At 38.5% G+C, this 23,157-nt stretch overlaps 1 protein-coding gene across 18 annotated transcripts in view; it reads left to right on the top strand.

The window, feature by feature from the left end:
* tmem269 (transmembrane protein 269) overlaps positions 1-22,486 on the top strand; it is a 149,706-nt gene extending 127,220 nt beyond the window's left edge. For all 18 annotated transcript variants that reach the window (XM_069919147.1, XM_069919146.1, XM_069919134.1 and 15 more), the window contains 2 exons: positions 1,438-1,638; positions 22,206-22,486. In XM_069919147.1, the coding sequence (XP_069775248.1) occupies positions 1,438-1,638; positions 22,206-22,315 (311 nt within the window). In that variant the 3' untranslated portion in view covers positions 22,316-22,486. The remainder of the gene's footprint in view (positions 1-1,437; positions 1,639-22,205) is intronic.
* The last annotated feature ends 671 nt before the right edge of the window (positions 22,487-23,157 follow it).

Here is a 23,157-nt window from a genome sequence, read left to right on the forward strand (position 1 = left end):
TGGGATCAAACAATATAGCTGTATCATTACCTCACCACTCTTGAACTTGATTCCATGGGTATTGAAGGCCAACATATCATATGCCTTCTTAACAATTCAATTAACTAGACCATGAGAATAATCAGTAATAGGGAGGAGAGTGAGAAAATTCTGAGAGGTGGGATAAATGAAACATTGGGGAATCTAGGGACGTGAATCTATAGGGGTTATTTACTATATCTGATGTCTCCTTTACATTGTTGAGCTCCTTCACTCTGTCCTTTGCAACAAGAAGAACCTCACAGTGGTCAATGACTTCACTTCCACACTGCATTGCCACACTGATAAGTCTTGCTCATAGCTTCATATCCTTCCAGGTTGAAGCCTTAAGTAAATTGAAGGAACAGCATCTTATATTCCATCTCGACAAGTCTCCAACCAGATGGCACCATTATTGACCTCTCAATTACTGGTAACCCCTCACCTCATTTCCAACTTTTCCTCATCTTTCTGACTCTAGCTCCCTTCCTTTGTCCTATCAGAGAGCATCTTTCTTTGCCCTCTCCCCCATCACCTCTCAGCTCCTCTTCCCTCCCATCTGTAGTTCCCTATCACCCACTAGCTTGTGCCCTTCCCTCCCCTCTACCCACCATCACTGTCTTATTCAGCTGTCTGTCTGACTTTCGGTACACCTGAAGAAGGGTCCAGGCCCAAACCTCAACTGCTTATTGTTTTCCATGGATGTTGGGTGACCTGCTGAGTTTCTTCAGCACTTTTGTGTGCTGTGTGAGTCCATCGATCAAATAAACAACGGGGTTGGGATTGAGCACGGAAAATTAGCCTTCATTAGTCGAATATTGAATTCAGAAATAAGGGTTGAGCTCTGACATTATAATACCTTGATGAGACCTCAACTGCAGTACATCAGAGGGGATAGGAGGGGCACCTTCTCCATCCAGAGAGCCACGCACCTGGAGTGCTCTGCCTGAGGGAGTTATTGAAGTTGGATCGCTGACAGAATTTAAGAACACTTGAATCACCAAGGCATATGAGGCTCCAGGCCAAATTCAAGTCCCCACATTCTCTCTCTCTCTCCTGTTATTTCATCATCTCTTTCAAAGGCGACAGGGATGGGATTATTATGGAAGAATACTCACTGCTCCATGTGGATGAGTTGGGCTGACTGGCCTGTTTCCATGCTTCACAATTCTATGATCCTATGGACAAGAACCCCAAAATTCCAGAGGGTGAAATGGGATAAAATAGCTTTATTACTAAAATAAGCAGGAAGCGGGCTTTCAAACCTATTGTTTCCATTTTGGTTTTCCTTAAATAAAAGTGGCAATTTTTAAAACTTCTCTCCTTCAATCTGCATGGACCATTCAACCAGCCCAAAATTCTGGCCATCTGTGTCTTCCCCACATAAAATTAAGGTCTTTTGCTAATGTTTCCTTTTAGGAATTCCATTTGTCTATCGTGGCCTGCCGTGCCCTTACGCATCAGCAATCTTATCCTCCACCTTTGTCTTGACTGGAGGGAATTGCCTCTTCCTGTATATTGCTGCAATGGTGATGATTCTCTTCATGACTGACCAAGGCAATTATCCCCACGACAAGATCTTGGAAACGCAGCTGTGGAAAAAGATGGTTTACATTGGAGGTGTGTAAAACTCGCAGTTAACTGTGAAACTGTATTCACGTTGAGAGTATCCATTTTTAATTTAATATAAATGTCATTGATTTTGGTTAAAGAAAAGCCAACATTTATGTGATTTTGTGAAGAGTTGTATGATATTGTAGAAATAAAGGTGAAGGTTCCATTCTTGTCACGTAATACTACATTTAGAATGTGACATACATGAAATTCTTTAACTTTGTCTACCATAAGAAAAATTGTCCAGTGCCCCTTGCAGAAATGAGGCTCCAACGAGGAACAAACTCGCGACCTCTGCTTTACAAAACCAGGCTCTAACCACTGAGCTGCCATAAATTGTATGAGTTGTAATTTTATGGCAGCCTCCAGAGGAACACGCTGGCCAGCATTTCTTCCACTGCGTGAAGAGTTATTCTCCCAATCCAATGTTGAATTATTCTATCAATTATCATTCCTCCTGTCGCATATTTGCAGACTCCCCTGATTGCTTGCCTTGACTTCTAATTGTCTGCAAACCAAGCCCAGTAGCCTTCATCACCCAAGGCACATGCCCAAAGTCACATGTACATTTTTTTGCTGCACCCATCATTTCTAACTGATCTCTTCCCCTCCCTCCTCCTGCCCCATTGTCATTGATCAATCTACTTCCCTCTACTGCTTGGATCCATGTCCACCTTCATCTTGCTGTTGTTCAACAAGCACTGCCCTACCCTGTCTGCCCCATGTTTTCCCCATCAATGATCTAAGGATCCATCCAATTGAGGCCCATTGTGATGTTCCATTGATATGATCAGACTGCAAGTATAACTTAATGTCTTTCGTTTAATATACATTAGAGCCTTCCCATACATACTTAGCCTCAGGTTTTATGACTATAACTTTGACCTTCCCAATAGTTAACTGAAAGAAATTTTACCCCCAGGCAACACAGAAAGAAGAGATAGTGGAAGAGCTCGGGTCATCAAAGGTTCATGTAGAATTGATATTTTTAAGAGATATTTGATATTTGCTTTGAGTGAAAGTGATGTGGAGGTGGAGAAATGGTATGGATTAAAAGAAGCCCTGGGGATTTGTCCATCTTTAAGCTTGGTAGAACACACTGCATCATACCTCTTTCATCTCATGTTCTAGATCTCCACTGTATCCTTCCCTGAATTCTTCAGTTGTAATATCCAGTCCTATTGTCAATACAAATTGGTATTCTTCATTTACTTAATTAATCTCCATGCACAATTTTTCAGTTTGCCCTCATGGTCCCTATTCTTTCTCTTGTTCCCTCAATATACAATGAAAATGTTTTGCAATTTTTCTTCACCAGTGCCATCTTGTGCTCCTCATTACTGTCCAAATAATTTTTACGTAACCTTCCATACTCACCAGTTTCTATTCTCTGCCAGTTTTATCTATGAAGCCCAGTATCCTTAATATCCAAGTGTGTTACACTTCTTGGCCTTACCCTTAATCACTATAAGAACAAGTTGGCCCTGTTTTTGATGGCCACCCTCGAGACATTTCTACATAGGTAGCAACTGCCAGACTACTTTTGCCAAGTTATGTCAATCAGCCTTTAGGAGCTAAATGTTCGGTCTAACCTTGCTCTTGTCCAATACAATTTAAAGACCTGCAGGTTGTCTATGCTGCTCTCCCATGGACACTTGCTGGCTACAACTACCAGATCCAGCACCACCTCCTTCCAAGAGGACAAACTATTCACTGGATCAAAAATCCTAGATTCATTTGAAAAATTCCACCACATCTGAGCCTTTCACACTTAAAGCTATTTTGATTAATATTGTGGAAATTGAAAATCTCTGAATATTATTACATTATTGTTTTTACGCTTCCATGTTATTTGGATACACATCTGCCCCTTAGTTAACTGTTAGTACACCCCCAGTGAAGTGACTGTCCACCCCCCCCCCCCCGCCCCGCTTCTGTTTCTAAGCTCCACCGATATGGTCATTTTTGATTAATATGATAATGCCACCTTTTATTTCATTTTACCCTTGTCCTATCTGAAGATTCACTGCCCTGAAATGTTAACCTGTCAGTCCTACCTACCTTTTGGTCACCTCCAAAATAGCAACCATATCATATTCCTTTCTGTTAATCACCACTCTTACTTTTCAGACTCTTGCGTTAGAATGGGTGCATTGCAGCCTTGTATATCTCTCATATAGGTAGACCCTGACTTACGAAGGGGTTCAGTTCTGGGACTCATAAGTTGAAATGTGACAGAATTTAGATATGTTTTTGGGAGATAATTTAGGGCAAGGTTTGTTAGTGTAGGTCACATACAAGCACTTTAAAAAAGATTTTATTTAAAATACTGGAGCTCTGCTAATACTAGACATGTCGGGGCCTCAGAACCTTTGCAAAAGCTTTGGAGAGTGCCCAAATGCCTAATAAATTGTTGTTTACAAAAAAAAACAACAGATGAAAGAGCTTGTCGGAGCCACATTCTATCTGGAAGGGAAATTTGTTATTCTAAGAGGGTCATGTGGTTTTGCAAGTAGAGAGGTTTTCTGTGTGTGTGTGTGTGTGTGTGTGAGAGAGAGAGAGAGAGAGAGAGAGAGAGATCAGTTCTACAGTGTTACAGTCAGCAGCAGCAGCTGGGACTGGAACAGGACAAGCTGGCAAGCTTGTGGAAAACCCCATTTGGAAGACGAGTTGTGAGTGCTTAGTTCAGCCTGGTCAAAGCCCTTGTGGTTCATGCAAGAGAAGTGGACTGGCTGTCTAATGTTTCACTTGAAATAAGGGAAACAAGAAGGAACTCTGTGATGACCTGAAAGAAAGAGGTTATCATCTGGAGTACCCTAAGGGGGCAAGACACTGAAGTGGCTGGGTGTCCAGCATACAACAAATCTCTCTCTGATAACCGACAAAAACCTTCCTGAGTGGTAACCATTTACCTTTCAAACATCAAAGCCTGATGAACTTTATAAATGTCAAAATCTGTGCACAGTATAAGAATTGCCTGCAACCAGTGAACTTGGAGGAATGAGAAGTGAGATTGGACTGTAAATCAAAGAACTTTTCTGAACTTACACACACATTACATGCAAGTGCACTTAGAATTAGCAGGGGGTTGTCAGTTAAGTCAATAGTGATAAGTTAAAGTGTGATTCTGTTTTCAGGTTTAAAGATAATTAAAAGCAACTTTTGTTTAGGTAACCATTTGTCGTGGTGAATATCTATTGCTGCTGGGTTTTGGGGTCCTCTGGACTCGTAACCTTTTGTGGGGACTCATCCTTTCGAATTGAAAATTGGAGTTTTTGTGATTTATTAGTTAATTGTATCTTTATGCTAATTTAAAGCTTATGTGTGGAAAAACAGCAGTAATGGATGTTGATGCATTTTTGTCACAAGCATCACCTGCAGAGCTGCAGAGCAAGAAAAAAAGTAGAACTGATGGTTATTTCTAAGGCATTAAAGTTGACTGAAGTCAAGCATTGGACAAGGAAAATACAAAAACAGAGGATTATATTGAAATATATGGGTGGAAGAAAATTTGTTGATAAAGACAGATAATTTTCCGGAGGATAGATCTGTTGAGTTGGATTTGGAGTTGGAGAAACTGAGGGTGGAAGAGGAAAGAGAGAAACAGAGGGTATTGGAGGCCAAAGAACAAAGAGGAGGCTGAAAAATGGAGGAAATATGAGGGAGAGGTAGCTGAAAGACTTAGCGAGGAAATTGAAAGGGACAGATGGTTTTAATTAGAGGTATTAAAAATTGAGATGGGGAAGTAAGAGAATTGAGGCTGTAACTCCTGCGAAGAGGTTTTTTAAAAATCTAGTAGAGAGGTAAATCTAGTTCCTCTTTTTGATGAGAGAGATATAGATACGTTTTTTCAGCTTTTTCAAAAGGTTGCTGAGAGCTCAAGATGGCCAAAAGAAAAATGGCCTCTTATGTTCCAAAGTGTATTGCAAGGAAAAACACAAACTGCATCCTCTAGTTTGACTACAGAGCAAGTGGCAAATTATGATACTGTTAAACAAGCAGTATTGAAAGCTTATGAGTTGGTTCCAGAAGTATATAGACAAAAAGTGAGGAGTTTGGTGAAAACATGCAATCAAACTTGTATGAATTTTACTTTAGGAAAATCTGTATGTTTTGTCTGTTGGTGCGCCTCAAAAGGAATAAATAATGATTTTGACAGATTGAGTGAATTGATATTACTAGAGGAAATTAAAAGGTATGTCCCAAATGAGATTAAATTATACCTGAATGAGAGAAACGTGGGGACGTGGCAACAGGCAGCTAGATTTGCCCTAATTCACAAAAATACATTTGAGAATAGTGAGCCTTTTCAGAGAGTTAATGTGGAACAGATTAGTCAGCCTGTTCAGAAGGTTAACGTGGAGCAGACTAGTAAACCTGAAATGAAGTCTGGGGAGAATATTAAGAGAAAAGTTGAAGGTAAGGTGGGAAAGGACAGAATTTCTGGATTTGTATGTCATTTTTGTAAGAAATCTGGTCATAGCATTGAAAAAGAGATGAGAAAAGGATGTTTTACCAGAAGCATGTATTCAGACAGTTGAATTTAAAGAGAGCAGATGTTTCAAATCTGGTAAGGGTGTCATGGGTGTTTTCAAACCTTATGTGTCAGAGGTCTTGGTTTCAGTAAAGGAGGGAAAATCACGGGTTCCAGTTAAAATTCTTAGACATACTGGGGTTGCTCAGTCACTGTTGTTGAAAAGTGTTTTAAGTGTGGATCAAAGGACTGACACGGAGGAGACAACTTTGATTAAAGGTGTTGGAGGTGAGGTAGAGTCAATATCTCTTCTTAACGTAGCACTGAATTCAGAATTAGTTAAAGGTCCTGTTGTAGTAGGAGCAATTTCAAAGTTACCTATGTAGGGTGTCTTGTTTTTATAAGGGAATGATTTGGCAGAGGATAAAGTTGGGTCAGTTTTGGGATTAACAAATCAGCCTAGTAAGGATGAAGTTGAAGAGGATTGTGAGATATATTCTGCATGTGCTGTAACAAGGTCTTTGTCTAAGAAAATGATGGAAGCTGAGGAAGATCCAGTAGATAGAGACTTGCCCAGTACTTCTGAAATAGTTTTGAAAGAGCAGGGATTATTGTAAGAGTAAGGATTTTTCTTTGTCAAGGAAAGAGTTAATTCAACAACAGAGGACAGATACAGATCTTGTTGGCTTAAGGGACAAAGCAGTAACTGAATAGGAGATTAAAGAAACGGCTCGTGGATATGACTTGAAAGGTGAATTGTTAATGAAACCTTATTATGAGGATAAGGGTAGTGGAGAACAATCTGTATCAGAGATGTTAGTTATTGACAGGGTTGAGGAAGTTATGAATGATAAGATTATGGAATAAGAATCTTGTGAGGGTAACCTTAAAGAAGCCATGGTTCCTGTGCGCCTGTCTAACTCTGCAATTTTGGAAAATTTGGAGGAAACTCATCTTCAGTCACAGAACAAATGCAGTTGAAAGAATTAATTTTGAAATATACAAATTTGTTTCCTGATGTGCCAAAAAGGAAATCAGTGATTTATCATGATGTAGACGTGGGAGAAGCAAATCCCATAAAACAACACCCATATAGAATAAACATTCATAAGAGTAAAATCATGGATCAGTGGGTGGAATATATGTTGAGAAATTATATTATTAGACCTTCGAACTCAGATTGGAATTCTTGTATTCTGGTACCGAAACCAAATGGAACTGTTAGGTTCTGTACAGATTACAGGAAGGTTAATTCAGTAACTAAAACAGATCCTTATCCTATTCCGAGAATAGATGACTGTATTGATAAAATTGGGAAAGCTAAATTTCTTACTAAGTTGGACTTGTTGAAGGGTTACTGGTGTATGTCATTAACTGAGAGAGGAAAGAATATTTCAGCTTTTGTAACTCCATCCAGTTTATATTAGTATAAAGTGTTAACTTTTGGCATGAAAAATGCCCCTGCCACATTCCAAAGGATGATTAATTTGGTAATCCAAGGGTTAACACATAAAGATGCCTATGGAAAAACATCTAAGGGAATTGGACAAATTGTTTGCAAGATTATCCAAAGCAAACTTAACTGTTAATTTAGCAAAACATCAATTTGCAAATGCCACTGTAACATACTTGGGTCATGTAATTGGTCATGGCAAAGCTGCACCTATTCAAGCTTAGGTGAATGCAATTTCTGAGTTTCCTATTCCCAATGGCAAGAAAACAGTGAGAAGGTTTTTAGGAATGGCAGGATATTATGGGAAATTTTGCTGAAGTTGCTCTTCCTTTAACCAACCTTTTGAAGAAAGGGGAGAAATTTGTGTGGATTAAGTTTGTCAGACAGCTTAGGAAATTTATGCCATTATCCTGTGTTTAAAAACCCTGATTTTGACAGACCATTTTCTTCAGCAGTGGATACCAGGGAGGGAGCAGCAGGTGCAGTTTTATTACAAAAGCCTAATGAAATTGACCATCCAGTTGCCTACTTTTCAAAAAAAATTCAATGTTAATCAAAGGAACTATTCCACTATTGAGAAAGAACTTTTGTCTATCATTTGCTCTGCAGAATTTTGATGTATATCTCGGTACCTCTCATGAACCAATTGTGGTATTTACACACCATAATCCTGTGGTGTTTTTGAATAAAATGAAGAATAAAAACAGAACATTGTTAAACTGGAGTTTAATAGTACAAGAATATAATCTGCAAATTAATCATATCAGAGGTACAAATAATGTGATAGCAGATTGTTGTCAAGATGTTAAAATTGATCGTGTATAGAAAAATATACTGTCAACATTAGGTTGCTTTATTATAAAATGTTATATATTGTGTATTGTTATCTCTTCAGTGATTTTAAAGACAGTTTAGTTATAACTGAATTTTAACTCGAGTTAAAATTCCTTTGAAGGGGAAAAGTGTGACAGAATATAGTTATGTTTTTGGGAGATAAAGTGGGCAAGGATTGTTAATGTAGATCACATACAAACACTTTAAAACCGATCTTATTTAAAATGCTGGAGGTCTGCTAATGCTTGACATGTCAGCCCCAGAGCCTTTGCAAAAGCTTTGGAAAGTGACTTTACTAATGGATTGTTGTTTACAAAAAGACAGCAGATGAAAGAGCTTGTGAGATCCAAATTCTGTCTTGAAGGGAACTTACTTTTTTAAGAGGGTCAAGTGGTTTTGTCAGCAGAGAGAGACAAACAGGTTTTCTTTCTGTGAGAGAGAGATGAGAGATCAATTCTCCAGTGTTAGAGTCAGCTGCAGCAGCGGGGACTGAAACAGGGCAAGCTGGCAAGCTTGTGGAAAACCTCATTTGGAAGATGAGTTGTGAGTGCTTATTTCAGCCTTGAAAAAGCTCTTGTGGTTCATGCAAGAGGAGAGGACTGGTTGCCTAATGTTTCACTTGAAATAAGAGAAACAAGAAGGAAATCTGTGGTGACCTGAAAGAAAGAGGTTATCATCTGGAGTACCCTGTGGGGGAAAGTTTCTTCATCAAGACACTGAAGTGGCTGGGTATCCAACGTACAACAAATCTCTCTCTGAAAATTGACAAGAACCTTCCTGAGTGGTAGCCATTTACCTTTCAAACGTCAAAGCCTGGTGAACTTTATAAATGTTAAAATCTGTGCACCGTTTAAGAATTGCCTGCAACCAGTGAACTTGGAGGAATGAGAAGTGAGATTGGACTGTGAATCAATTAATTTTTCTGAACTTACACGCACATTACATACACGTGCGCTTAGAATTAGCAGGGGGTTGTCAGTTAAGTCAATAGTGATAAGTTAAAGTGTGATTCTGTTTTCATGTTTAATGATAATTAAAAGCAACTTTTGTTTAAGTAACCATTTGTCGTGGTGAATATCTATTGCTGCTGGGTTTTGGGGTCCTCTGGACTTGTAACAGAAATTATTGTAAGTCGGGGTCTATGTGTACAGATTTTAAAAAAACATACTGTGATCATTTTATCATGCATTCCTGGAATAAGCCACAAAAAAAAATTGAAAACAGAATTCAGATACAGGTAGGCCGGACGTTGGGTGTTCGGATGTGCAGGAGGTCGGGGAGAGGATATTGAACATCGTTATTCACACGTTACAGTTTTATCCATATGGCCATGGCTTCACGGCATCCGAGAAGGCTGCGTGCAACTTGCAGGAGGGAGACGCACTCAACATTCCCCCCCCCCCCAGCTTAGTGATCTACCCTCCGTTTTTTGGCGGGGTGGCGAGCAAGATGACCCACTCTCATTCCCCCCCCCCCCCTTACTCAGTATCTTCTCCTCCCAGCGCTGGGTAACTAGGGGCAGATCCTACATTGTGATTTGGAAGGCATAGCGCAGATTGCTGTCGGTGAGGAGGGAGAGAGAGTGAAGGCAATCTGCGCCATGCCTTCCAAATCACCTTTTTAAAAAAAAAATGGTGTTGGGTGTGTCAAAGCACGTTTCCTTGTTGTCACTACAAGAGGAGCACTAAAAGGATGATGTTGGGGTGGGGGGTTGGTGGCGGTGGGAAGCGAAGGAAAAACAACCACGTTGATACAGGTAAACCCAGACTTTATTCAAAACTGATTCTGATCATAACTTCAAAATATTGTAAGTGGGAACTTTGTAATTCGGGGTCAATCTGTATTCCGAGCATATACATTACTCCCTACCATACACCTTTTCAGTAATCAAATTAGTTTAAAACCTGCAACACTGGCAGACTCTTCCATAAAGAGGTCTGAGTCATTCCATTTTCCCTGCAACCCATCCATTTGTACAGGTCTTGCCTTCCCCAGAAATTGCTCCAGGGATCCAGATCATGTGCAGATGTCCTCTACTACTTGGTATGGTCGCCCCAGGAAAAATGTGCTGGCTTCCACTCTATCCATGCTTCTCAACACTTTTGTCCTGGGTAAAATATTCTGTCTGTCTACCCTATCAATGCCCCCCTTAGTAGCCCTGTAATTTTATGTTTCTATCAGTTCATCCAAGATTTGTCCAACCTCTCCTTATCGCCAATACCTCTATTCCAGGCTGCATCCTGCTAAATATTTTCGGTATTATTTCCAAAAACTCCACATCCTTTCTATATTGAGACAACCAGAATTGTATACAATATTCTATTGTATGTCATGTAACTAAAGCTTTATATAGCAGCAATGCTATTCTATGAGGTATGTTTGTACGTGGGCTTTAACCTTTATTATGCAAATCTTGTTTGAATTGAGTTTGCAAATTTACCCATTGACTGCATGGATTTCTTCTGGATTCAGTTGCCCCCTACATTGTAAAGAAATGCAGGTTGACACAAATTCAAAGTTCAGACTTTTTTTTTAATTGTTTAAAATTTTTTTATTTTTCACACCATAAACCACATTGACCATGATACATACTTTTTCCTTTTCAAATATATACAGTGCCATTTTCTCCCCCCCCCTCCTCCCATCCCACCCTCCCTACCTCCCCCCCCCCCCCCCCCGTCCATTTAAAGTACAAAATCTAGGATACATTAAACCAGTCAAACAATGTTGTCATTCAATAAAAATAAACAAGAAATTCCACTGAGTCAATTCTTTTCATTTCCTTCACCTTTTGTTAATTTAGGTAGTGAATGTCCCAGTAGGTTTTCTCTATTGTGTTTCATGTAAGGCTCCCATATTTGTTCAAATATTTCAATATTATTTCTTAAACTATATGTTATTTTTTTCTAATGGAATACATTTATTCATTTCTATATACCATTGTTGTATTTTTAAATTATCTTCCAATTTCCAGGTTGACATAATACATTTTTTTGCTACGGCTAGAGCTATCTTAACAAATCTTTTTTGTGCACCATCCAAATCAATTCCAAATTCTTTGTTTTTTATGTTACTTAGGAGGAAGATCTCTGGATTTTTTGGTATATTGTTTTCTGTAATTTTATTTAATATTTGGTTTAGATCTTCCCAAAATGTTTCTACTTTCTCACATGTCCAGATTGCATGAATTGTTGTTCCCATTTCTTTTTTACATCGAAAACATCTATCAGATACTGTTGGGTCCCATTTATTTAACTTTTGAGGTGTAATGTATAGCCTGTGTATCCAGTTATATTGTATCATACGTAACCTCGTATTTATTGTATTTCTCATTGTTCCAGAACATAAATTCTCCCATGTTTCCTTTTTTTATCTTTATATTTAAATCTTGTTCCCATTTTTGTTTAGTTTTACCATTTGTTTCCTCGTTCTCCTTTTCTTGCAGTTTAATATACATATTTGTTATAAATCTTTTGATTATCATTGTATCTGTAATCACATATTCAAAGTTACTTCCCTCTGGTAACCTCAGACTGCTTCCTAATTTGTCCTTCAAGTAGGATCTCAATTGGTAATATGCCAGCACTGTATCTTGAGTTATATTGTATTTATCTTTCATTTGTTCAAAGGATAATAATCTATTTCCTGAAAAACAATTTTCTATTCTTTTGATCCCTTTTTTCTCCCATTCTCTAAAGGAAAGGTTATCTATTGTAAAAGGGAGTAACTTATTTTGCGTCAATATTAGTTTTGATAATTGATAATTTGTTTTATTCCTTTCTACATGAATCTTTTTCCAAATATTGAGTAGATGATGTAATACTGGAGAACTTCTATGTTGTACCAATTTTTCATCCCATTTATATAATATGTGTTCAGGTATCTTTTCTCCTATTTTATCTAATTCTAATCTAGTCCAATCTGGCTTTTCCCTTGTTTGATAAAAATCTGATAGGTATCTTAATTGTGTGGCTCTATAATAATTTTTAAAGTTTGGCAGTTGTAAGCCTCCTTGTTTATACCTCGGTTTCCCCCCTTTCCATAAAAATTTCCTTATTATTTTCTTTAACTCCTTGAAGAATTTCTCTGTCAAGTGTATTGGCAATGCCTGAAATAGGTATAATATCCTTGGGAAAATGTTCATTTTAATACAGTTTATCCTTCCTATTAGTGTTAATGGTAAGTCTTTCCAATGCTCTAAATCGTCCTGTAATTTTTTTCATTAGTGGATAATAATTGAGTTTATATAGATGGCCAAGATTTTTATTTATTTGTATACCTAGGTATCTTATTGCTTGCATTTGCCATCTGAATGGTGATTCCTTCTTAAATTTTGAGAAATCCGCATTATTCATTGGCATTGCTTCACTTTTATTTACATTAATGTTGTAACCTGACACTTCTCCATATTCCTTCAATTTCTTATATAATTCTTTTATTGATAGTTCTGGTTCTGTTAAGTATACTATAACATCATCCGCAAATAAACTGATTTTATATTCCTTGTCTTTTATTTTTATCCCTTTTATATTATTTTCTGTTCTTATCAATTCTGCTAGTGGTTCTATAGCTAACGCGAACAATAAGGGTGATAGTGGGCATCCCTGCCGTGTTGACCTGCTTAAGTTAAATTGCTTTGATATATATCCACTTACTGTCACTTTCGCCAATGGTCCCTTATATAATGCTTTAATCCAATTAATATACTTCTCTGGTAAACTGAATTTTTGCAATACTTTGAATAAATAATTCCATTCTACTCTGTCAAAGGCCTTCTCTGCGTCTAAAGCAACTGCTACTGTTGGCGCTTTACTCCCTTCTACTGCATGAATTAAGTTAATAAATTTACAAATATTGTCTGTTGTGCGTCTTTTTTTAATAAATCCAGTTTGGTCTAGATTTACCATTTTCGGTACATACTCTGCTAATCTGTTTGCTAATAGTTTAGCTATTATCTTATAATCTGTGTTAAGTAATGATATTGGTCTATATGACGCTGGTGCGAGTGGATCTTTCCCTTGCTTTAGTATTACTGTAATTATTGCTGTTTTACATGAATCTGGTAAGCTTTGTGTTTCATCAATCTGGTTGATTCCTTACAGGAGGGGAGGAATTAATAAATCTTTAAATGTTTTATAGAATTCTATTTGGAATCCATCCTCCCCTGGTGTTTTATTATTTGGTAATTTTTTAATTATCTCTTGTATTTCTACTATTTCATATGGTTCTGTTAATTTATTTTGTTCCTCTATTTGTAATTTTGGTAGTTCAATTTTAGTTAAAAATTCATCTATTTTCCCTTCTTTCCCTTCGTTTTCAGTTTGGTATAATTGTTCATAGAATTCTCTAAAGTTTTCCTTGATCTCCTTTGGATCATATGTGATTTGTTTGTCTTTTTTCCTTGATGCCAATACCATTTTCTTAGCTTGTTCTGTCTTAAGCTGCCATGCTAGAATTTTGTGCGTTTTTTCCCCTGGTTCATAATATTTCTGTTTTGTCTTCATTATGTTCTTCTCCACCTTATATGTTTGTAGTGTTTCATATTTTATTTTTTTATCTGCCAATTCTCTTCTTTTAGTTGTATCTTCCTTCATTGCTAATTCTTTTTCTATATTTACTATTTCCCTTTCCAACTGCTCTGTTTCCTGATTATAGTCCTTCTTCGTCTTGGTTACATAACGTATTATTTGCCCTCTACTGAACGCTTTCATTGCATCCCATAGTATAAACTTATCTTTCACTGATTCCGTATTTATTTCAAAGTACATTTTAATTTGTCTTTCATTGAATTCTCTAAAATCCTGCCTTTTAAGTAGCATGGAGTTTAATCTCCATCTATACATTCTTGGAGGGATGTCCTCTAACTTTATTGTCAATATTAAGGGTGAATGGTCCGATAATATTCTAGCTTTATATTCTGTTTTTCTTACTCTATCTTGCATACGAGCTGATAACAAAAATAGGTCTATTCTTGAGTATGTTTTATGTCTAGCCGAGTAATATGAATATTCCTTTTCATTTGGGTGTTGTTTCCTCCATATATCCAAAAGTTGCATTTCTTCCATCGATTTAATTATAAATTTGGTTACTTTGTTTTTTTTTTCTAATTTTTTTTCCCAGTTTTGTCCATATTTGAATCCAAATTCAGGTTGAAATCCCCTCCTATTCACATGTTCCCTTGCGTATCTGCTATCTTCAAAAAAATATCTTGCATAAACTTTTGATCTTCTTCGTTAGGTGAATATACATTGAGTAGATTCCAAAACTCCGAATACATCTGACATTTTATCATTACATATCTCCCTGCTGGATCTATTATTTCCTCTTCTATTTTAATTGGCACATTTTTACTAATTAATATAGCTACTCCTCTTGCTTTTGAATTATACGACGCTGCTGTTACGTGTCCTACCCAATCTCTCTTTAATTTCTTGTGCTCCAATTCAGTTAAATGTGTTTCTTGCACAAATGCTATATCAATTTTTTCTTTTTTCAGTAAATTTAGCAGTTTCTTCCTTTTAATTTGGTTATGTATTCTGTTAATATTTAAAGTCATATAGTTCAGCGTAGCCATTTCATACTTTGTTTATCTTCCCTTTCCGTTTCTCCATCATCACCTTTCCTTCTTATCCATTTCTGCTTTCTTGTTTTGAACACTTTATAAGACAACATTTCTAAAACATCAAACATTTTCCTTATTCTCCTATTTAAAACTTCTTTAACCCCCATTCTCCCCTCCCCCTCCTGAGTTGCCCTTTATCCCTTGTCGGACAACCACATCTCCCCTCTCCATTTGGATTTGCGAATTCACTCGCAAACGTCAACTGATTTTGTAGTGACCGTTACTCCTCCCCACCCAGCCCCCCCCAGAAAAGATTTCAATTTTCATATGTAACAAAGGTCACTCTTTTAATTCCCTCCTTATTCCCTCTATTCCCTTTCCCTCTCTTATTAATTCTTGTCTATACTCTATATATTTTCCTCTAAATACGGATACATTCATGTATACACACTATATATATACACACATATACCCCTTTACACACATACATATAGTTCGTGCTCATTTTCACTCTCATTACATGTCTTCATCTCTCTGCTTATTTTGTAGTTGTTCTGCAAATTTCCTTGCTTCCTCTGGATCCGAGAATAGTCTGTTTTGTTGCCCTGGAATAACTATTTTAAGTACCGCTGGGTACTTTAACATAAATTTATATCCTTTTTTCGTTTGCTGTATCGTTTTTGCTGTATTGAACTCCTTCCTCTTCTTCGGGAGTTCAAAACTTATGTCTGGATAGAAAAAAATTTTTGACCTTTATATTCCAGTGGCTTTTTGACCTCTCTTACTTTCTTCATTGCTTTCTCCAATATATTTTCTCTTCTTGTATATCTTAAGAATTTTACTAAAATGGATCTTGGTTTTTGCTGCAGTTGTGGTTTTGGGGCTAAAGTTCTATGTGCCTCTCTATTTCCATTTCTTCCTGTAATTCTGGTCTTCCTAGGACCCTGGGGATCCAATCTTTTATAAATTCTCTCATATTCTTGCCTTCTTCATCTTCCTTAAGGCCCACTATCTTTATATTATTTCTTCTATTATAGTTTTCTATTATATCTATCTTCTGAGATAACAGCTCCTGTGTCTCTTTAACTTTTTTATTAGATTCTTCTAATTTCTCTTTTAAGTCTTCTACTTCCATTTCTACCATTGTTTCTCATTCTTCCATATTTTCCACTCTTTTTCCTATCTCTGATATGGCCATTTCCATTTTATTCATTTTTTCTTCTGCATTCTTCATTCTTCTTTTTATCTCATTAAATTCTTGTAATTGCCATTCTTTCACTGATTCCATATATTCTTTAAAAAAAATCCATTGTCTTGCCTTTCCCTTCCTCTTCCATTTCTCTATGTTCTTCTTCTTCTTCTTCCTCTGGGTTGACCATCTGTTGTTTCCTTGTTTTCTTTTTACCCTCTTCTTTCTTGTTGTCGTTATTGTCTGTGTTCTGCACCTGCTGCTGTGCTGCAGGTGTCTCTCTCAGCTGTGGAGATCGACTCCGCAGCTGTTCCCCCCTCCCGTCAGTGTGTTTTTTTTCATATGCGGTTGCGCACTTTTACTCGGCTCTGCGAGCCGTTTTTGTAGTCCCGAGCCCGGGACTTTCACTGACCTGCGGGAGTGGGCTTCTCTCTCCGCGGCGGGCCTCTTCGGACAGGTAAAGGCCTTCACATTCTTCTTCCGACATTCTTTCTTCCTCTTTTCTTCCCGTTGTTTTCGACTTTTCTCTCTTCGCTGCCATTTTCTTCTCACCTTTATTTTTACTTTATTATAAATTTTAATCTTGTACCTTTGTGCTTTGTGTGGGAGAGGGCTGGAATTCCCTGACCGGCCACTACTCCATCACATGACTCCTCCAGTTCAGACTTATTGTCAAAGTACATACATGGCTCACATACAACCCTGAGATTCTTTCTCCAGTGGGACAGGCAGAATTTCTACTTAACAGTAGTGTAAAAAAAACTGTAGAAAATATATGTTTTCAAAAGAGAAATGTAAACAAAGGAAGAAGGGCAAACAGACTATGCAATATAGAAAATAAATATTCAGTAATAAATGTGCAAGAGTCCTTAAATGAGTCCCTGATTGAGTTTATTGATAGTGGAGGGGGAGCAGCTGCTTCTTAATCTGGTGGTACTCGGTGTGCTCGGTGGTGTGCATCCTTGATGATGGCTGCTGCTCTCCGACGGCAGCGTTCCATGTAGATGTTCTTGATGGTCGGGAGAGTTTTGACTGCGATGTCCTAGGCTGTGTTCATGACCTTTAGCCTAATTGGCACAAGAGGGCAGAGCATAGCAGAATTTGGGGGGGGATTTGAAACAAATGTGAGGAGAATAGTTACAAGGAAATATAGTGGAGGAATTAGATTACCCTAAGTTGCATAAGCTCAATGGGGCTGAATAGCCTACAAAGACATCCGGGCAATATGAACATGCAACATTTTATTTCAGGAACAACCACCTGGAAATTAACATAAAATCAAAAAAGAAAGTTATTGCCTGATGGCTAATTTATTGGCCAATATCTAAAAAAATACCATAAAACTTCAAAGAAATTAAATCGGAAACTGCTGGAATCCTTGATCAGAAACTTGGAAGCGCATTGTAACAACTAAGTGCTGAATGCATTATAATTTTGGAATCGTAGACTTGTTGATATGACATAGGGAGAAAGGAGGAAGTGACCCTGAAAGATGAATATCGGGAGCTAAGAAGAAGGTCTGCAAAGGGGATAAGCTCTGGATTACGTCCTGTGCCACGAGATAGTAGGGCAAGAATAGAATCAGGTGGAAAATGAATGTGTGGCTAAAGGGGTGGAGCAAGGGGCAGGGATTCGAGTTCTTGGATCACTGGGACCTCTTCTGGTGGAGGTGGAACCTGTGTACCGAACAGACGGGTTGCATCTGAATCCCAGGGGACCAGGATCCCAGAGGGGGCATTTGCTAGGGCTACTAAGGGGGGCTTTAAACTAGTATGGTTGCAGGAAGGGGTCCATTTAAGGGAGGACAGCAGAGAGAAGGTCTGTCGGCAAAGAGAAGGCTTGTAGACAAAATTTGGGGGTGGAAGAGCAGATGATCGAGGAGGAAAGGGATCAATGCTCTGATGGAGGTGGGGGGGAAATGATGGTAATAATAGAGTTGACCTTGAAGAGGGGGATAAACGAAAGGTAAGATGTGGGAAATTTCTGAAATGCATTTACTTTAATGCTTGGAGTGTTGTAAGGAAGGTGGATGAGCTGAAGGTGTGGATGGACACTTGGCAGTATGACATAGTGGTGATTAGTGAGACGTGGTTACAGGAGGGATACGACTGGCAGTTAAATATTCTGGGATTTTGCTGCTTTAGGTGTGATAGAATTGGAGGGGTAAGGGTGGGTTGGTGTGGCATTACTTGTCAGGGAAAATCTGATAGATTGGAGGGTTCATCAAGGGAGTCGGTGTGGGTGGAATTAAAAAAATAGAAAAGGTGGGGTTACAATTATAGGCGCATATTATAGACCACCTAGTGAGGAGCGAGAACTAGAGGAGCAAATGTGTAAGGAAATAGCTGAGATGCGCAATAAGCACAGGATTGTGTTAGTTGGGGATTTTAATTTTCCTAACATAGATTGGGAGATGCATTCAGTGAAAGGGCTGGATGGCTTAACATTTGTAAAATGTGTGCAGGATAGTTTTTTTGCAGCAATATGTAGAGGTACCCACTAGAGAAGGGGCAGTGTTGTACCTACTGTTGGGGAATGAGTTAGGGCAGGTGTCTGAGGTGTGTGTTGGGGAGCACCAGATCCAGTGATCATGGTACCATTAGTTTCAACATAATTATGGAATGTGATAGGTCTGGTCCAACAATGAAGGTTTTTGAGTGGGGGGAAGCCAGATTTGATGAAATGAGAAGGGATTTGCAGGGAGTGGTTTGGGCTGATATGTTTTTTTGGGAAGGAGGTAGAGGTGAATTAGAGGCCATTTAAAGGTGAGATTTTGAGGGTGCCGAATCTTTATGTTCTTGTTAGGATAAAAGGCAAGGCCAAAAGTTCAATAGAGCCATGGTTTTCAAGAGAGATTAGGAAGTTGGTTCGAGATAAAAGAGAGGCCTACATTAAATACAGGAAGCAAGGTATGGACGAGATGCTTGGAAAATACATGGATAGTAGAAAGAAATTAGAAAAGTGAAAAGAAGGTATGAGGTGGCTATAGTGAACAGGGTGAAAGTAAATCCGAAGGAAATTTACAAATATGTGAATAGCAAAAGGTGAGTGAAGGATAGAAATGGACCACTAGAGAATCGGACAAATGCGTGAGGAGCCAAATGAGATGGGCATGATATTGAATGAATTCTTCTCATCAGTATTCACTAGGGAAAAGGATATTGAATTGTGTAGTTTATCCTCCAAAACCATAGGGATTAGGAAAGAGGGGGTGTCGGATCTTCTGAGTTATATAAAGGTGGATAAGTCTCCAGGTCCCAATGGGATTTTCCCCAGGACCTTGAGGGAAGTCAGGGAGGAAATAGCGGAGATTCTGACAGTGATTTTTCAACAGTTTCTGGAGATAGGTGTGGTGTCGCAGGATTGGCGTGTTGCAAATGTGGTTCCTCTGTTTAAAAAGGACTCCAGGTTGAGGACCAGCAGTTATCGTCCAGTAAGTTTGACACTGGTGGTTGGTAAACTAATGGAAAGTATTCTTAGAGATAAGATGTACAAGTATTTAGAGGGACAGGGATTGATCAGGGATGCCCAACATGGGTTTGTTAGGGGAAGATCATGTTTGACAAATCTTGTTGAATTTTTTGAGAAAGTGACTAGAAAGGTTGATGAGGGTAGAGCTGTCGATGTAGTCTATCTGGATTTCAGTAAGGCTTTCGATAAGATTCCACCTGGAAGGTTGGTGAGGAAGGTTCAGGCACTATGGATTACTGTTGAGATAGATGGGTTCAACAGTGGCTTGAAGATAGGTGCCAGAGAGTCATGGTGGACAACTGTCTGTCAGGATGGAGGCTAGTGACAAGCGGTGTGCCTCAGGAATCGGTGTTGGGTCCCTTGTTGTTCATCATTTACATTAATGATTTGGATGATGGAGTGGTAAATTGCAGATGATACAAAATTACAGGGAATTGTGGATAGTGAGGATGGTTTTCAGAGACAGCAGAAGAGCGGGCTGAAAGGTGGCAGATGGAGTTTAATGTAGATAAGTGTGAAGTACTTCATTTTGGGAAGAAAAATCAAAATAGGACATATGCAGTGAAGGGGAGGGTGTTGATGAAGGCAGAGGAACAGAGAGATCTTGGAATAATGGTTCATCGTTCTTTGGAAGTGGATTCTCATGTAGATGGGGTGGTGAAGAAGGCTTTTGGTGTGCTAGCCTTTATAAATCATACCATAGAATATAGGAGTTGAGAAGTGATGTTGAGACTATTCAAGGCATTGGTGAGGCTAAGTTTGGAATATTGTGTGCAGTTCTGGTCCCCAAATTATAGGAAGGACATCATTAAGATAGAGAGGGTGCAGAGAAGATTTGTTAAAATGTTGACTGGATTGCAGTATCTGGAACACGGGGAAAGACTGAGTAGACTGGGTCTTTATTCATGGGAGTGTAGAAGGTTGAAGGGGGATTTGATAGAGGTATTTAAATTCATGAGGGGGATTGACAGAGTAGATGTGAATTGTCTCTTCCCCTTGAGGGTAGGTAAATTTGGAACAAAGGGTCACAAGTTAAGGGTTAGGGGGCAAAACTTTAGAAGTAACATAAGAGGAAGTTTCTTCTCTCAGAGAGTGGTGGCTGAGTGGAATGACCCTCCAGAAGAGGTGATTGCATCAGGGTCAATTTTGTCATTTAAGAGGAGGTTGGATGAGTACATGGATATGAGGGGATTGAAGGGTTATGGGTAGGGAGCGGGTAGGTGGTGCTAGTGGAGTTCACTTCAATCGGTGCGGACTAGAGGGACCTGTTTCCGTAATGTAATTGTTATTTGGATGCCAAGCGAGTTGTCTTCTTAAGCATCTCCCATTTTCCTGCACTTTGCCTATTTTGCTCTCAACCTTCCCTATATCCGCATGTCTTTTGTACGTTAAAATTTGTACCTTTAGCTTCCTGTGTTCCAGGAATAAAGACCAAGCCTATCCAGCCTCTCCTCATAATTCAAGCCCACTACTCCTATTAACATTCTGGTCAATCTTTTCCTGTACCTTTTCCAGCTTAATAATAATCATACCTGGGGTGTAGGTCAATCAGGGATAATTGGGCGGCACTTGTTCATCAACTGGAAGTGCCTGTTTACTGTGCTACATGTCCAAAATTAAACAATTAACTGTCACCCAATATTCGTGTGACCACAAGTCTGCACAGTCATGTACAGCTGTAACATGATGGCCTAGCTCCTGCCACTTGATGCCCTGACCAGTGAAGGCAAGCATGCTGAATACTCTCACCACACTGTGTTCTGTGTTGCTCCTTTCAGACACCTATGTACCTGTACCACCAAGATTCTTTGTGGCACCACATTCTCCAGGGCCCTGCTATTTATTGCCCTAACTTAACCTATCAAAATGCAGCACCTCACAAGTTAAATTCCATCTGATATTCCTTGGTTCACTTTCCCAGTTTATCTAGATATTCTTGCAATCTCAGATAGCCATTTTACTGTTCACTAAATCACCAATTTTGGTGACGTTGCGAACTTAATGCCCATCATCATTCAAAGTCATCAGTATGGATGACAAACGGCAGTGGACCTAGCACCAATCCCTGCTGCACATCACTAGTGATAGCCCTCCAATGTAAATAACAACTCTCCATTACCACCATCTGACTTCTACCATCAAGCCGATTGGCCAGCTTACCCTGAATCCCAATGTGATTTCACCTCCAAGACCAGCCTTTCCAAAGTCTATGTCAGCCTCAGCTACCCTGCTCACATCAATCTTCTTGATCACCTCTTAACAAACTATATTTTTAAATTTCATCTCAGCACAAAGTAGACACACACCTGTCGGATCTGTGATATCAAACAGCATATATTGTGTGCTAATCAGGTAACGGAGCACACCTCAAGTTCTGGGTTAAGCACATACCTTTTTCAAATATTTGCTGCCTCGAATTGTAATTTGCAGCAGGCAAATAGTTCCATGTTTCAAAGTTGATCTTCGTGAAGATTAAAATCAATTTGTCAGAAGCAACTCCTCTGCGTTGTAGAAAATGCATATAGAAGCAAATAAAGTTTATATGGAATAAATGAAGGTATATTAAATATTTTTCTTCTCTGTTTTCTAGGTTTGTTGATGTTGTTTTGCTGTCCACTGCAACTGACCTGCATATACTATCTGATTTGGTGCTTCTCCTATACACTTTTCCCTACTGCGCTGTGGAATTGTGAATATTAAATTCACGCGTTATGCTTTCCCTTGAAATGGACAGGCTTATGCCACAATTCATCGAACAGATCCAAGATCGATTCTTTTCAAGTCACGTAAAGACAGCCTTGTATGTGAAAACTGTAGGATTGACTGATTTTGACTTAATTATAAAACATACAGTTTCATTTCTCTGAACAATGTGGAGGTATTTATATTTTGCATTCAATTGGTACAAGTTGTCGATGATACTTTCTCAGTTCCCCAAAAAACAAGCAGAACGTCACATTCCAATTTCAATTATGAGCTTGAAAGGGTAAGATGTTTGTATTTCAATCACTCATTAAAATTTGAGCACTTTTTAAATGTATTCAAGAAGTTATTAATATATTCAAAAAATGATTTCACTTCAAATTTTTAATTGAAATAAAGTGATCAAATAGGTCAGTTTTATTCATTATGGGAACCAATAATTCAAGTCACCCATCAATATTTCCCTCTGGACAAGTCAGACAGAGGGTAAGTTGTGCTTGTTTAAATGAGTATTAAAGTATATTTGCCAATGAACTAAAACTTTGGATATGCTTGGAAACTTTTCTGTGTCTCGCCTTTAACCCCAGACTGATGAAAATGACTGTTCTCAGCCACACACTTTAAATGAATTGAAGGATAAAAGATCCCAGGCTGATGAGGTACTCCTGTCAACCTCTTGATCAGCTTACTCCACGAATTCTCTACTCCCAATACATTAATAACACAAGCCACATTAAACAATTTCCTTCACTCCTTTGAAAAGGCATTTCTAGGCTGGGAAAATATGCACTGATAGGTGAGCAGATCAGAGAGTTTTCTCTGGAGCATGGAAGGATGAG

Source organism: Narcine bancroftii, chromosome 2, assembly GCF_036971445.1.
Source record: "Narcine bancroftii isolate sNarBan1 chromosome 2, sNarBan1.hap1, whole genome shotgun sequence".
Lineage (NCBI taxonomy): Eukaryota > Metazoa > Chordata > Chondrichthyes > Torpediniformes > Narcinidae > Narcine > Narcine bancroftii.